General features: G+C 46.8%; 1 protein-coding gene across 1 annotated transcript; it reads right to left on the bottom strand.

The window, feature by feature from the left end:
• Positions 1 to 650: 650 nt before the first annotated feature.
• LOC143416198 (uncharacterized) lies at positions 651 to 17,681 on the bottom strand (the record flags this gene model as incomplete). The annotated part of the gene is made up of 8 exons (XM_076881624.1): positions 651 to 5,461; positions 6,601 to 6,801; positions 7,962 to 8,162; positions 9,742 to 9,942; positions 11,823 to 12,023; positions 13,613 to 13,813; positions 15,709 to 15,909; positions 17,481 to 17,681. Coding segments are annotated over 8 exons (1,521 nt in total), but the record flags the coding sequence as incomplete, so codon positions are not given.
• Positions 17,682 to 18,041: the final 360 nt, after the last annotated feature.

Below are 18,041 nucleotides of genomic sequence, written 5' to 3'. Positions count from 1 at the left end.
TACAGCTGCTGTGCCACTGGGATTGAACAAGAGGTGCTCCCTCTGCTGGCTCAATGCGGTACAAAGTGTCTGAAGGAGTTATACCGGCGAAAATAACATCTTTCAATTGCATGTTTGGTCCACAGGATGGCGCCTAGCTGGCAAGTCCTGTACATTGCATATTAAAAGTTGTTGCAAGTGCACTCACATGTATTTTTTGTATAAAAGAGACACACACACACACACACACACACACACAAGCTGGTCAGCTGCTTTGCAACTCAACGCGGTACAAATCGACTTCTGTGCCTCTTTTTCTCTTTGGGTTTTCTGTGTGTTTTTTTAAATTTTTAAATCCACAGCAAGTGTCTCTCTCTCTCTCTCTGTCTGTCTCTCTGTCACACACACACACACACACACACACACACACTGAGGTCTGCAGTGCAACATTTGAATTACAGTGCTTTGAATCTCTCTCTCTCTCCCTCTCTCCGTCTGTCTGTCTGTCTGTCTCACACACACACACACACACACACACACACACACACACACACACAGTGAGGTCTGTAGTGCAAAATTTGAATTTCATTGCTTTTTAATTTCTCTCTCTCTCTCTCACACACTCACACACACACACACACACACACACACACACACACACACACACACACACACTGTGAGGTCTGCAGTGCAACTGGGATTTAACAAGAGGGGCTCCCTCTGCTGCAATTGCATCTGTGGTCCACCGGAGGGCGACCAGCTGGGACGTCCTGTGCTTTGCATATTAAAGTTTTTGCAAGCGCATTGACATGTGTTTTTTGTGTAAAAGAGAGAGAGAGACACACACACACACAGAAGCTGGTCAGCTGCTTTGCAACTGGGATTGAACCAGAGGTGCTCCCTCTTCTGGCTTTTTCTTATGCACACTATTAAAAAAAGTTGGGCGCACCCAAATCAGCGTTCAAAGATTGATGGCTCCCTGTCAGAGCACTGGCTATGAATTTCAGATCGATCAGGCCTTAACTTGACAAAAAAGTTATCAATCGTTCTTTTCATCTTTTCTCATTGCCCACGGTCAGTTATATCCACTTCTGTCGGTCCTAGGATATTCACAAGGCCTGTGTATCATCACTGATTTCTATAATCCACTTGATTCCGATTCACAAGGTCCAGATTCGATTTGGTGCAATTTTTACTCAGAAAGTGAGAGATCTTATAATTCTGATCATTTATCAGTACTGACACTAAACTTTATCAGAGATGTGACCATCACAGCACATGCCGTTGTGTCAAAGTAACTGAGAATAAAATAAAATAAAAAACATAAAGGAGATTTTCCTGGCATGGATTTTATAGCAGATAACCTTAAAAATATTCTGCAATTATACCTAATTTGAAAAAGTTTACATTTCTTCAGTATTAAACAGCAGAAATTAAGCTTTCTTATCCGACGTCATTTAAGTACAAAGGAAAGAAAAGACAGCGGCCGCCAGCGCTGTAAACAACGGTAGACTGATGGGTAATAAGCGAATGAGTAATGCAGAAAACACATGTTTGAGATGGGAAACTTTTCTTGAAGTTTCTCTCACAGTTCACGCACAGCTCGCTGTGCGTGAACTGTGGGTTTTATCGTGTTGGAAGCAAAACAGCAAAAGTAAGAAGGAATTAAGGATGATATTAGCCCCCACGCCGACTAAGCTAATTCTGATGCGTCGGTCCGCTCTGTTTACGTCTTCGTGTGGAATGCGTTTCCTGCTCTCATTTGCTGGTTGTTGTTGAAATAGTTTTGTGAGCTTTAACCTGAGATTCTGGCGTTTCTGGTAAAACACATTTATATTCATTCAATTCAGGATTTAATGAATCGATATCGCTTCATTCAAGCTACTCACCTGTCTATATCCACCTCCACTTCCAGCTGGACCACGGACAGAGGTCCCGCCCCTGACTATCTCTGATTGGTTTAGACCACGAAGGGGAATCACGTGTGTCTGTTGTTGATCACATGGACGTCTGTGGCAAATTTTACAAACATTTCTCATAATGAACGAACTCAGGAGGGTTAGGGTTAGGGATGAGGTAAAGCAGGCCCCCCTAAAGGGTCCTGGGTGCACTGTCCATCAACGGGGGCAGGAAGATGGAGACCCTGCCCGGGTGTTCAAAAAATTGCCCATATCTTGGGTGAAGTAGCTCGGGGCCCACGTGACGTTTCGGCGGAGTACTTTCTTTCTTTTTCTTTTTTTCTCCTCTTTTTTTTCTTTTTCTTTTTTTCCAAATGGGGGAGAAAGAACAACAAAATGTAAAATCTCACATTAAAATGTTCACGTTTTGATGTGAAAGGTGTCTCTGAAGTAACGTAGTCGGCATCGAGAGCGGTTCCCATTCATAATTACAACAATACGAAAACTAAAAATCTTGGCATTTCTTCTCGTCTTTTTTGTCTCCTTTGGTGAAAGATCAAAGTGACATTTTGGGACAACAAACCAGTTTGGGTTTTTTTGTTTTGTTTTTTTGTAATGACATGACAATACAGAACTGTGTAAACTCTGGTCCGCTGTTCCTCTTTGCTCACCACATGTACTGAGTCCAAATCTTGGGTGGATGTAAAAGCACAAACTGCAAAAAACAAACAAAAGAACAAAAAAATAAAGAAGCAGTCAGTCCGCACAGCTTCATCACCTGGTCCCTCTGTGTGGCAGAGACCTGCCAATCTCTGCACAACAGTTCACACCATAGTTTTTTCTCCCTATTTTTTCTGGTCACGAATAAAGTCGCCAATCCCTTTTACGAGTCCGTGTTCAAAGTGGCTCACAGAAAGAGGATCCAGAGTGCTCTCAGTACTTGGCAGCACCTGTGTGCTGGTGTCATGTCCAGAATAAGAGGCAGGTCAGCTAGAAGGTCACAGTTGCAGTGCTCTTGTTTTGAAAGGTCATTGTCTGGATGCTGGAAAGGATTTTCCTCTGATGCCCAGCCAAAGTCACACCCATGTGCAGCAGATCCTGTGTGGTGATTGGGGCCAGCTGGTCCACTGAGTTGAAGCCAGCCTGAAGGAAACTGTCTTCGTAACGCTCCATCTTGATGGCCCTAAGCCAATCCCCCACCGAAGCACACGGCGGGAGAGCTAAAGGTGCGCGCTGGTCCAGCAGGGGGTAGGACGGGTGTTGAGGTAAGACCAGGCCCGGCTATTGCCGGAGCCTGAGGTGCACGGTCCATCAATGGGATTGGGAACGGTGCCCCCTATTCAAAAAATTACCCTTAGCGGGTGTAGTGCACTGCCGTTGGGCCATCGCGACGTTTCGGCTGGGTATAGCCTTCCTCAGGCTGGCCCAACGTCTCTCTGTGTTCTTTTCTGTTTCTGTCTTTCTGTTGCCACTCAGGGCCTTTTATACTGGGCTGTCTCCGCCCCTTTTTTTTCCAGACATTTCTTTTTTCTAATTCTTTTCTTTGTCTTTTCTGTTTCTCAGTTTTTACGTGACTCTCCCTTTTTCTATCTTTCTCTGTGTTTCGTCTTTCAACTTTACCCCTTGGTTCATTTGTTTTTTTCTCTATGTTTTTTTCTTTCTTTTACATGGCACCCCCTGCATTTTAGACATCCCGTCCTGTGTTCTTATGTTCTCTTTAATGGCACCCCCTTCCTTTATATCCTTTCCAGTTTTTCTTGTTTGTGTCACTTGTTCCTTCTTGTCTTTTAGGGTTAGGGTTAGGGGTTAGGGTAGGGGAATTGATTCCTCCTACGAGGGTAGAAGGAGGGTTAGGGTTGAAGAAAAGAACCTGTCCCTCCCGAAGGAGGAACAGGGCGTGCACGGGCCATCAACCCCGATGGTCCGCAGCCTCACATCCCTCTACCTCCATAATTGATTTTTAATTTGAAAGGTAAGTATTTCTTTTTTTACAGGTTTGCAAAGGTAGGTATTCTTTTTTTGCAGGTTCCCAATTTTTCCGTTACTTTGGCTTGTTTCCAATATTTCTTTTTTTACAGGTTTGCAAAGGTAGGTATTCTTTTTTTGCAGGTTCCCAATTTTTCCGTTACTTTGGCTTGTTTCCAATAAAGTGTTTTCAATCCCAATTTGTTTTCTGTGTGGTTTTTAATTTTGTTTTGAGTTCTCTCTAATTTGAGTTGTTAAGGAAAATCAATAAAACATGAATTAAAACATGAAATAAAATCCCCCAAAAATAACAAACTAAAATAACAAACTAACGTAAAGTTGAAAAAATTAAATGAGTATGCCCTTGTCGCGACGTTTCGAAGTTGTTTCTTCTTCCTCAGGCGAGGGCATACTGAAGAGCACTGGGTTTGAGGCTCCTATTTATACTCTCCCCTCTGATCCCGCCTCCTTGGCTTTCTTTGGCTTTCTTGTAATATCTTTTTTTAGCTGTTTGCTTTTTTCCAATTCTGCCAGACTTTTTGGCTCTCATTTTTCCTTTTTTCTTTCTTTCTTCCTTTCCAGTCTTCTCCTCTTTCCCCTTTTGACTTTTCCTTTTTCATCATCCTTTTCTTCCCTTCTCTTGACCTCTGCCTTTTTTTTTCTTGCTTTAAATTAAGTTTCATTTTGACAAAGTGTAGTTGCAGAACAAAAGTCATTGAAGTACAATATATTAAACTGTGAAAAAAAGGAAAACTGACAAAAACGTCTTCACAATCTTTAGATTAATATGGAAGATCATAATTTAACATAAAAGAAAATATATTCTATTGTTCATTATCCAGATAAATACAAAAAACAAAATTAACAAAAAATGCATATGATCACCAATAATTCTTGACCTCTGCCCTTTACCCTTCCTTTTGGCCTACATCTGACCTCTTTCTCTTCCGAATTTTGGGCTACTACAATGCCGACTTGGCTTTAATACTACACTCTCAACCCTGCTTGGGGAGGACTCAACCCGACTTGGGGAGTAAATTTAGAAAGGAGATGTGACTTTGGGTTAGGCTTTAGGTTTCAGCTGGGATTAGGATTACTTGGGCTTCAGATCCAGTACTTGGGTAAGGTTTAAGATTTAATTTCCAGGAAAGAAGTAGAGTTAGGGTTAGGGTTAGTGTTAGGGTTAGGTTAAGGGGATTTAGCCAGAGCTTGACGGAATAAAATGGAATAACTGGGAAAGTAAGTGTCGTAGAGGGATGAAAGTGGTGTCTACGTGGGGATTTTCTGCCGCTCCGCACGCGCTGGTGAAGACCCCATGTCGATAGCACCAACGGTTCTGGACTTGGTGTAAATGGGTCCAAATTTGACGGAATAAAAAGGTCAAAGTGGCAGATAGGAGTGTCCGATCGGGCCGATTCCACCACCACTGTACTCAGCAGGCCCTGCCGGGTCGTTAGACACGCAGCATGGCAGGGATCGGTGACATAACATGTAGCAGTTTCCCTTCACAGAAGCGTCTGCAGCAGGTGGGTGGAGGAGGAGGCAGCAGAACCAGGCCTTTGGAGCACTGTGTCATCTCCTGGTCCTGATGCTTTGAATCTCCCTCTCTGTCTGTCTGTCTGTCACACACACACACACACACACAGTAAGGTCTGAAGTGCAAAATTTGAATTACATTCCTTTGTATCTCTCCCTCTCTCTCTCTCTCTCTCTCTCTCTCTCTGTCAACACACACACACACACACACACACACACACACACACACACACACACACACACAGTAAGGTCTGAAGTGCAAAATTTGAATTACATTCCTTTGTATCTCTCCCTCTCTCTCTCTCTCTCTCTCTCTCTCTCTGTCAACACACACACACACACACACACACTCACACACACCAAAGCACACAGACAGAAGCTGGTCACAACTGCTGTGCAACTGGGATTGAACCAGGGGGGCTCCCTCTGCTGGCTCAATGCGGTACAAAGTGTCAGAAGCTGTTAGATATCTGCTTTTGACAATCAATTGCACCTGTCATCCACAGGAGGGCGCCTAGCCGGGAAGTCCAGTACATTCCATATTAAAGTTGTTGCAAGTGCATTTTTTGTGTAAAAGACAGACACACACACACACACACACACACACACACACACTGTAAGGTCTGAAGTGCAAAATTTGAATTACATTCCTTTGTATCTCTCCCTCTCTCTCTCTCTCTCTCTCTCTCTCTCTCTGTCTCTCTCTCTCTCTCTGTCAACACACACACACACACACACACACACACACACACACACACACACACACACACACACACACACAGTAAGGTCTGAAGTGCAAAATTTGAATTACATTCCTTTGTATCTCTCCCTCTCTCTCTCTCTCTCTCTCTGTCTCTCTGTCAACACACACACACACACACACACACGCACACACACACGCTCAATGGAGTATAAAATAAAGACCGGGGCAGTTCTCTCACTGGAGTCTCTTAGAGTGGAGGCTGCCCTTGCTAGCAAGAAGTTCTGTGTGTTTCTCTTCTCTGAGTCTTTACTGAAGAAGTGTTTTATAACATTTTCCTTAACAACTGACATGTGTTTTTTGTGTAAAAGAGAGAGAGACACACACACACACACACACACACACACACACTCACACTCAGCGGCTCAGAGATGAGGGAAAAACAACAGAAATCAGGATAGATTTTAATGTCAGGAGATGCCCTGTGATGCTGGGGCCATTGTGTAAGATTGGAATGTGTACCAGTGGCTGGTGGGTGGTCCTTGAAGGTCCCGGGAGGAGGCGGCGAGGAGGCAGCGGGTGGCTGGGCTTGAGCTGTGGATCAGGGACGTCATTAATTCTGCCTGGTGCTGCGTGTGCCCTGTGCAGCTTGGATGTCTGCCGCTGACGCTCTGTGGTTCCTGTTCTGCTGATCTCCTGGTCCACACACGGCTTCAGGGTGCACTGTACAAGCGGAGAAGAAATGCATCATTGGTTACCAAAATAAAACAGTGTCTTTCTGCCTGTGTCATTCTGTTTGGTTTCTTTGAGCGTTTGTTTCTTAAATACACAGCAAGTTTCACTCTCTCTCTCTGTCACACACACACACACACACACACACACACACACACACACACACACACACAGTAAGGTCTGAAGTGCAAAATTTGAATTACATTCCTTTGTATCTCTCCCTCTCTCTCTCTCTCTCTCTCTCTGTCAACACACACACACACACACACACTCACACACACCAAAGCACACAGACAGAAGCTGGTCACAACTGCTGTGCAACTGGGATTGAACCAGGGGGGCTCCCTCTGCTGGCTCAATGCGGTACAAAGTGTCAGAAGCTGTTAGATATCTGCTTTTGACAATCAATTGCACCTGTCATCCACAGGAGGGCGCCTAGCCGGGAAGTCCAGTACATTCCATATTAAAGTTGTTGCAAGTGCATTTTTTGTGTAAAAGACAGACACACACACACACACACACACACACACACACACTGTAAGGTCTGAAGTGCAAAATTTGAATTACATTCCTTTGTATCTCTCCCTCTCTCTCTCTCTCTCTCTCTCTCTCTGTCTCTCTCTCTCTCTGTCAACACACACACACACACACACACACACACACACACACACACACACACACACACACACACACACTGTAAGGTCTGAAGTGCAAAATTTGAATTACATTCCTTTGTATCTCTCCCTCTCTCTCTCTCTCTCTCTCTGTCTCTCTGTCAACACACACACACACACACACACACGCACACACACACGCTCAATGGAGTATAAAATAAAGACCGGGGCAGTTCTCTCACTGGAGTCTCTTAGAGTGGAGGCTGCCCTTGCTAGCAAGAAGTTCTGTGTGTTTCTCTTCTCTGAGTCTTTACTGAAGAAGTGTTTTATAACATTTTCCTTAACAACTGACATGTGTTTTTTGTGTAAAAGAGAGAGAGACACACACACACACACACACACACACACACACACACACACTCACACTCACACTCAGCGGCTCAGAGATGAGGGAAAAACAACAGAAATCAGGATAGATTTTAATGTCAGGAGATGCCCTGTGATGCTGGGGCCATTGTGTAAGATTGGAATGTGTACCAGTGGCTGGTGGGTGGTCCTTGAAGGTCCCGGGAGGAGGCGGCGAGGAGGCAGCGGGTGGCTGGGCTTGAGCTGTGGATCAGGGACGTCATTAATTCTGCCTGGTGCTGCGTGTGCCCTGTGCAGCTTGGATGTCTGCCGCTGACGCTCTGTGGTTCCTGTTCTGCTGATCTCCTGGTCCACACACGGCTTCAGGGTGCACTGTACAAGCGGAGAAGAAATGCATCATTGGTTACCAAAATAAAACAGTGTCTTTCTGCCTGTGTCATTCTGTTTGGTTTCTTTGAGCGTTTGTTTCTTAAATACACAGCAAGTGTCACTCTCTCTCTCTCTCTCTCTGTCACACACACACACACACACACACACCAAAGCACACACACCAAAGCGCGCACACACACACACACACACACACACACACACACACACACACACACACACACACACACACACACACACACACACAGACACAGACACTGTGAGGTTTGCAGTGCAAAATTTGAATTTTAGTGCATGGTGATTTGTCTCCCTCCAGTGGCCCATGGCAGGTATGATGAGGCTTAAATGATAGGTTATGGGGAAAAAGCCAGGAGAGGATGGGACAAAAGTGGAATAACTGAAAAAGTAAGAGGTGTAGAGGGCTGATGTTGGTGTCTAGGTGGGGGTTTTGGTGGGTGCCGGACGCTGTGGCGAAGAAGCCACGCCGATGGCTTCTTCGGTTCTGGAGATATGGCGAATCGGACCAAAAAGGATGGGACAAAAGGGTCCCAGTCGGAGAAAGGAAGGTGCAGAGGGCCTGGGTCCACCACCACTGTACTCAGCAGGCCCTGCCGGGTCGTTAGACACGCAGCATGGCAGGGATTGGTGACATAACATGTAGCAGTTTCCCTTCACAGAAGCCTCTGCAGCAGGTTGGTACAGGAGCAGGCACCAGAAGCAGGCCTGTGGAGCACTATGTCATCTGCTCGGCCTTGCTTCAGGATGCACTGTACAATTCGATAGCAAGACCTCATGGGTTACCACAAAAAAAACAGTGTCTTTCTGCCTCTGTCGTTCTCTTTGGTTTGTTTGAGCGCTTGTTTTTTAAATACACAGCAAGTGTCTCTCTCTCTCTCTCTCTGTCTGTCTCTCTGTCACACACACACACACACACACACACACACACACACACACACACACACACAGAAGCAGAGCAGCTGCTGTGCCACTGGGATTGAACAAGAGGTGCTCCCTCTGCTGGCTCAATGCGGTACAAAGTGTCAGAAGGTGTTATACCGGCGAAAATAACATCTTTCAATTGCATGTTTGGTCCACAGGATGGCGCCTAGCAAGCAAGTCCTGTACATTGCATATTAAAAGTTGTTGCAAGTGCACTCACATGTATTTTTTGTGTAAAAGGGACACACACACACACACACACACACACACACACACACACACACACGCTCAATGGAGTATAAAATAAAGACCGGGGCAGTTCTCTCACTGGAGTCTCTTAGAGTGGAGGCTGCCCTTGCTAGCAAGAAGTTCTGTGTGTTTCTCTTCTCTGAGTCTTTACTGAAGAAGTGTTTTATAACATTTTCCTTAACAACTGACATGTGTTTTTTGTGTAAAAGAGAGAGAGACACACACACACACACACACACACACACACACACACACACACTCACACTCACACTCAGCGGCTCAGAGATGAGGGAAAAACAACAGAAATCAGGATAGATTTTAATGTCAGGAGATGCCCTGTGATGCTGGGGCCATTGTGTAAGATTGGAATGTGTACCAGTGGCTGGTGGGTGGTCCTTGAAGGTCCCGGGAGGAGGCGGCGAGGAGGCAGCGGGTGGCTGGGCTTGAGCTGTGGATCAGGGACGTCATTAATTCTGCCTGGTGCTGCGTGTGCCCTGTGCAGCTTGGATGTCTGCCGCTGACGCTCTGTGGTTCCTGTTCTGCTGATCTCCTGGTCCACACACGGCTTCAGGGTGCACTGTACAAGCGGAGAAGAAATGCATCATTGGTTACCAAAATAAAACAGTGTCTTTCTGCCTGTGTCATTCTGTTTGGTTTCTTTGAGCGTTTGTTTCTTAAATACACAGCAAGTGTCACTCTCTCTCTCTGTCACACACACACACACACACACACACACACACACACCAAAGCAAACACACCAAAGCGCACACACACACACACACACACAGACACTGTGAGGTCTGCAGTTCAAAATTTGAATCTCAGAGCTTGGTGTTTTTGTCTCCCTCCAGTGGACAAATGCAGGTATGATTAGGGTTGGTTAGGTTAAGGGGATTTAGCCAGAGCTTGACGGAATAAAATGGAATAACTGGGAAAGTAAGTGTCGTAGAGGGATGAAAGTGGTGTCTACGTGGGGATTTTCTGCCGCTCCGCACGCGCTGGTGAAGACCCCATGTCGATAGCACCAACGGTTCTGGACTTGGTGTAAATGGGTCCAAATTTGACGGAATAAAAAGGTCAAAGTGGCAGATAGGAGTGTCCGATCGGGCCGATTCCACCACCACTGTACTCAGCAGGCCCTGCCGGGTCGTTAGACACGCAGCATGGCAGGGATCGGTGACATAACATGTAGCAGTTTCCCTTCACAGAAGCGTCTGCAGCAGGTGGGTGGAGGAGGAGGCAGCAGAACCAGGCCTTTGGAGCACTGTGTCATCTCCTGGTCCTGATGCTTTGAATCTCCCTCTCTGTCTGTCTGTCTGTCACACACACACACACACACACAGTAAGGTCTGAAGTGCAAAATTTGAATTACATTCCTTTGTATCTCTCCCTCTCTCTCTCTCTCTCTCTCTCTCTCTCTGTCAACACACACACACACACACACACACACACACACACACACACACACAGTAAGGTCTGAAGTGCAAAATTTGAATTACATTCCTTTGTATCTCTCCCTCTCTCTCTCTCTCTCTCTCTCTCTCTCTGTCAACACACACACACACACACACACTCACACACACCAAAGCACACAGACAGAAGCTGGTCACAACTGCTGTGCAGCTGGGATTGAACCAGGGGGGCTCCCTCTGCTGGCTCAATGCGGTACAAAGTGTCAGAAGCTGTTAGATATCTGCTTTTGACAATCAATTGCACCTGTCATCCACAGGAGGGCGCCTAGCCGGGAAGTCCAGTACATTCCATATTAAAGTTGTTGCAAGTGCATTTTTTGTGTAAAAGACAGACACACACACACACACACACACACACACACACACACACACTGTAAGGTCTGAAGTGCAAAATTTGAATTACATTCCTTTGTATCTCTCCCTCTCTCTCTCTCTCTCTCTCTCTCTCTGTCTCTCTCTCTCTCTGTCAACACACACACACACACACACACACACACACACACACACACACACACACACACACACACTGTAAGGTCTGAAGTGCAAAATTTGAATTACATTCCTTTGTATCTCTCCCTCTCTCTCTCTCTCTCTCTCTGTCTCTCTGTCAACACACACACACACACACACACACGCACACACACACGCTCAATGGAGTATAAAATAAAGACCGGGGCAGTTCTCTCACTGGAGTCTCTTAGAGTGGAGGCTGCCCTTGCTAGCAAGAAGTTCTGTGTGTTTCTCTTCTCTGAGTCTTTACTGAAGAAGTGTTTTATAACATTTTCCTTAACAACTGACATGTGTTTTTTGTGTAAAAGAGAGAGAGACACACACACACACACACACACACACACACACACACACACACTCACACTCACACTCAGCGGCTCAGAGATGAGGGAAAAACAACAGAAATCAGGATAGATTTTAATGTCAGGAGATGCCCTGTGATGCTGGGGCCATTGTGTAAGATTGGAATGTGTACCAGTGGCTGGTGGGTGGTCCTTGAAGGTCCCGGGAGGAGGCGGCGAGGAGGCAGCGGGTGGCTGGGCTTGAGCTGTGGATCAGGGACGTCATTAATTCTGCCTGGTGCTGCGTGTGCCCTGTGCAGCTTGGATGTCTGCCGCTGACGCTCTGTGGTTCCTGTTCTGCTGATCTCCTGGTCCACACACGGCTTCAGGGTGCACTGTACAAGCGGAGAAGAAATGCATCATTGGTTACCAAAATAAAACAGTGTCTTTCTGCCTGTGTCATTCTGTTTGGTTTCTTTGAGCGTTTGTTTCTTAAATACACAGCAAGTGTCACTCTCTCTCTCTCTCTCTCTGTCACACACACACACACACACACACACCAAAGCACACACACCAAAGCGCGCACACACACACACACACACACACACACACACACACACACACACACACACACACACACACACACACACACACACACACACACACAGACACAGACACTGTGAGGTTTGCAGTGCAAAATTTGAATTTTAGTGCATGGTGATTTGTCTCCCTCCAGTGGCCCATGGCAGGTATGATGAGGCTTAAATGATAGGTTATGGGGAAAAAGCCAGGAGAGGATGGGACAAAAGTGGAATAACTGAAAAAGTAAGAGGTGTAGAGGGCTGATGTTGGTGTCTAGGTGGGGGTTTTGGTGGGTGCCGGACGCTGTGGCGAAGAAGCCACGCCGATGGCTTCTTCGGTTCTGGAGATATGGCGAATCGGACCAAAAAGGATGGGACAAAAGGGTCCCAGTCGGAGAAAGGAAGGTGCAGAGGGCCTGGGTCCACCACCACTGTACTCAGCAGGCCCTGCCGGGTCGTTAGACACGCAGCATGGCAGGGATTGGTGACATAACATGTAGCAGTTTCCCTTCACAGAAGCCTCTGCAGCAGGTTGGTACAGGAGCAGGCACCAGAAGCAGGCCTGTGGAGCACTATGTCATCTGCTCGGCCTTGCTTCAGGATGCACTGTACAATTCGATAGCAAGACCTCATGGGTTACCACAAAAAAAACAGTGTCTTTCTGCCTCTGTCGTTCTCTTTGGTTTGTTTGAGCGCTTGTTTTTTAAATACACAGCAAGTGTCTCTCTCTCTCTCTCTCTGTCTGTCTCTCTGTCACACACACACACACACACACACACACACACACACACACACACACACACAGAAGCAGAGCAGCTGCTGTGCCACTGGGATTGAACAAGAGGTGCTCCCTCTGCTGGCTCAATGCGGTACAAAGTGTCAGAAGGTGTTATACCGGCGAAAATAACATCTTTCAATTGCATGTTTGGTCCACAGGATGGCGCCTAGCAAGCAAGTCCTGTACATTGCATATTAAAAGTTGTTGCAAGTGCACTCACATGTATTTTTTGTGTAAAAGGGACACACACACACACACACACACACACACACACACACACACACACGCTCAATGGAGTATAAAATAAAGACCGGGGCAGTTCTCTCACTGGAGTCTCTTAGAGTGGAGGCTGCCCTTGCTAGCAAGAAGTTCTGTGTGTTTCTCTTCTCTGAGTCTTTACTGAAGAAGTGTTTTATAACATTTTCCTTAACAACTGACATGTGTTTTTTGTGTAAAAGAGAGAGAGACACACACACACACACACACACACACACACACACACACACACTCACACTCACACTCAGCGGCTCAGAGATGAGGGAAAAACAACAGAAATCAGGATAGATTTTAATGTCAGGAGATGCCCTGTGATGCTGGGGCCATTGTGTAAGATTGGAATGTGTACCAGTGGCTGGTGGGTGGTCCTTGAAGGTCCCGGGAGGAGGCGGCGAGGAGGCAGCGGGTGGCTGGGCTTGAGCTGTGGATCAGGGACGTCATTAATTCTGCCTGGTGCTGCGTGTGCCCTGTGCAGCTTGGATGTCTGCCGCTGACGCTCTGTGGTTCCTGTTCTGCTGATCTCCTGGTCCACACACGGCTTCAGGGTGCACTGTACAAGCGGAGAAGAAATGCATCATTGGTTACCAAAATAAAACAGTGTCTTTCTGCCTGTGTCATTCTGTTTGGTTTCTTTGAGCGTTTGTTTCTTAAATACACAGCAAGTGTCACTCTCTCTCTCTGTCACACACACACACACACACACACACACACACACACCAAAGCAAACACACCAAAGCGCACACACACACACACACACACAGACACTGTGAGGTCTGCAGTTCAAAATTTGAATCTCAGAGCTTGGTGTTTTTGTCTCCCTCCAGTGGACAAATGCAGGTATGATTAGGGTTGGTTAGGTTAAGGGGATTTAGCCAGAGCTTGACGGAATAAAATGGAATAACTGGGAAAGTAAGTGTCGTAGAGGGATGAAAGTGGTGTCTACGTGGGGATTTTCTGCCGCTCCGCACGCGCTGGTGAAGACCCCATGTCGATAGCACCAACGGTTCTGGACTTGGTGTAAATGGGTCCAAATTTGACGGAATAAAAAGGTCAAAGTGGCAGATAGGAGTGTCCGATCGGGCCGATTCCACCACCACTGTACTCAGCAGGCCCTGCCGGGTCGTTAGACACGCAGCATGGCAGGGATCGGTGACATAACATGTAGCAGTTTCCCTTCACAGAAGCGTCTGCAGCAGGTGGGTGGAGGAGGAGGCAGCAGAACCAGGCCTTTGGAGCACTGTGTCATCTCCTGGTCCTGATGCTTTGAATCTCCCTCTCTGTCTGTCTGTCTGTCACACACACACACACACACACAGTAAGGTCTGAAGTGCAAAATTTGAATTACATTCCTTTGTATCTCTCCCTCTCTCTCTCTCTCTCTCTCTCTCTCTCTGTCAACACACACACACACACACACACACACACACACACACACACACACACACACAGTAAGGTCTGAAGTGCAAAATTTGAATTACATTCCTTTGTATCTCTCCCTCTCTCTCTCTCTCTCTCTCTCTCTCTCTGTCAACACACACACACACACACACACTCACACACACCAAAGCACACAGACAGAAGCTGGTCACAACTGCTGTGCAACTGGGATTGAACCAGGGGGGCTCCCTCTGCTGGCTCAATGCGGTACAAAGTGTCAGAAGCTGTTAGATATCTGCTTTTGACAATCAATTGCACCTGTCATCCACAGGAGGGCGCCTAGCCGGGAAGTCCAGTACATTCCATATTAAAGTTGTTGCAAGTGCATTTTTTGTGTAAAAGACAGACACACACACACACACACACACACACACACACACACACACTGTAAGGTCTGAAGTGCAAAATTTGAATTACATTCCTTTGTATCTCTCCCTCTCTCTCTCTCTCTCTCTCTCTCTCTGTCTCTCTCTCTCTCTGTCACACACACACACACACACACACACACACACACACACACACACACACACACACACACACACACACACTGTAAGGTCTGAAGTGCAAAATTTGAATTACATTCCTTTGTATCTCTCCCTCTCTCTCTCTCTCTCTCTCTGTCTCTCTGTCAACACACACACACACACACACACACGCACACACACACGCTCAATGGAGTATAAAATAAAGACCGGGGCAGTTCTCTCACTGGAGTCTCTTAGAGTGGAGGCTGCCCTTGCTAGCAAGAAGTTCTGTGTGTTTCTCTTCTCTGAGTCTTTACTGAAGAAGTGTTTTATAACATTTTCCTTAACAACTGACATGTGTTTTTTGTGTAAAAGAGAGAGAGACACACACACACACACACACACACACACACACACACACACACACTCACACTCACACTCAGCGGCTCAGAGATGAGGGAAAAACAACAGAAATCAGGATAGATTTTAATGTCAGGAGATGCCCTGTGATGCTGGGGCCATTGTGTAAGATTGGAATGTGTACCAGTGGCTGGTGGGTGGTCCTTGAAGGTCCCGGGAGGAGGCGGCGAGGAGGCAGCGGGTGGCTGGGCTTGAGCTGTGGATCAGGGACGTCATTAATTCTGCCTGGTGCTGCGTGTGCCCTGTGCAGCTTGGATGTCTGCCGCTGACGCTCTGTGGTTCCTGTTCTGCTGATCTCCTGGTCCACACACGGCTTCAGGGTGCACTGTACAAGCGGAGAAGAAATGCATCATTGGTTACCAAAATAAAACAGTGTCTTTCTGCCTGTGTCATTCTGTTTGGTTTCTTTGAGCGTTTGTTTCTTAAATACACAGCAAGTGTCACTCTCTCTCTCTCTCTCTCTGTCACACACACACACACACACACACACCAAAGCACACACACCAAAGCGCGCACACACACACACACACACACACACACACACACACACACACACACACACACACACACACACACACAGACACAGACACTGTGAGGTTTGCAGTGCAAAATTTGAATTTTAGTGCATGGTGATTTGTCTCCCTCCAGTGGCCCATGGCAGGTATGATGAGGCTTAAATGATAGGTTATGGGGAAAAAGCCAGGAGAGGATGGGACAAAAGTGGAATAACTGAAAAAGTAAGAGGTGTAGAGGGCTGATGTTGGTGTCTAGGTGGGGGTTTTGGTGGGTGCCGGACGCTGTGGCGAAGAAGCCACGCCGATGGCTTCTTCGGTTCTGGAGATATGGCGAATCGGACCAAAAAGGATGGGACAAAAGGGTCCCAGTCGGAGAAAGGAAGGTGCAGAGGGCCTGGGTCCACCACCACTGTACTCAGCAGGCCCTGCCGGGTCGTTAGACACGCAGCATGGCAGGGATTGGTGACATAACATGTAGCAGTTTCCCTTCACAGAAGCCTCTGCAGCAGGTTGGTACAGGAGCAGGCACCAGAAGCAGGCCTGTGGAGCACTATGTCATCTGCTCGGCCTTGCTTCAGGATGCACTGTACAATTCGATAGCAAGACCTCATGGGTTACCACAAAAAAAACAGTGTCTTTCTGCCTCTGTCGTTCTCTTTGGTTTGTTTGAGCGCTTGTTTTTTAAATACACAGCAAGTGTCTCTCTCTCTCTCTCTCTGTCTGTCTCTCTGTCACACACACACACACACACACACACACACACACACACACACACACACACAGAAGCAGAGCAGCTGCTGTGCCACTGGGATTGAACAAGAGGTGCTCCCTCTGCTGGCTCAATGCGGTACAAAGTGTCAGAAGGTGTTATACCGGCGAAAATAACATCTTTCAATTGCATGTTTGGTCCACAGGATGGCGCCTAGCAAGCAAGTCCTGTACATTGCATATTAAAAGTTGTTGCAAGTGCACTCACATGTATTTTTTGTGTAAAAGGGACACACACACACACACACACACACACACACACACACACACACACGCTCAATGGAGTATAAAATAAAGACCGGGGCAGTTCTCTCACTGGAGTCTCTTAGAGTGGAGGCTGCCCTTGCTAGCAAGAAGTTCTGTGTGTTTCTCTTCTCTGAGTCTTTACTGAAGAAGTGTTTTATAACATTTTCCTTAACAACTGACATGTGTTTTTTGTGTAAAAGAGAGAGAGACACACACACACACACACACACACACACACACACACACACACTCACACTCACACTCAGCGGCTCAGAGATGAGGGAAAAACAACAGAAATCAGGATAGATTTTAATGTCAGGAGATGCCCTGTGATGCTGGGGCCATTGTGTAAGATTGGAATGTGTACCAGTGGCTGGTGGGTGGTCCTTGAAGGTCCCGGGAGGAGGCGGCGAGGAGGCAGCGGGTGGCTGGGCTTGAGCTGTGGATCAGGGACGTCATTAATTCTGCCTGGTGCTGCGTGTGCCCTGTGCAGCTTGGATGTCTGCCGCTGACGCTCTGTGGTTCCTGTTCTGCTGATCTCCTGGTCCACACACGGCTTCAGGGTGCACTGTACAAGCGGAGAAGAAATGCATCATTGGTTACCAAAATAAAACAGTGTCTTTCTGCCTGTGTCATTCTGTTTGGTTTCTTTGAGCGTTTGTTTCTTAAATACACAGCAAGTGTCACTCTCTCTCTCTGTCACACACACACACACACACACACACACACACACACACACCAAAGCAAACACACCAAAGCGCACACACACACACACACACACACACAGACACTGTGAGGTCTGCAGTTCAAAATTTGAATCTCAGAGCTTGGTGTTTTTGTCTCCCTCCAGGTGGACAAATGCAGGTATGATTAGGGTTGGTTAGGTTAAGGGGATTTAGCCAGAGCTTGACGGAATAAAATGGAATAA

This window comes from Maylandia zebra, unplaced genomic scaffold (assembly GCF_041146795.1).
Source record: "Maylandia zebra isolate NMK-2024a unplaced genomic scaffold, Mzebra_GT3a scaffold32, whole genome shotgun sequence".
In the NCBI taxonomy this organism is placed as follows: Eukaryota; Metazoa; Chordata; class Actinopteri; order Cichliformes; family Cichlidae; genus Maylandia; species Maylandia zebra.
Note: the sequence above shows the minus strand (reverse complement) of the source record. Positions and strands in the feature narration are given on the sequence as shown.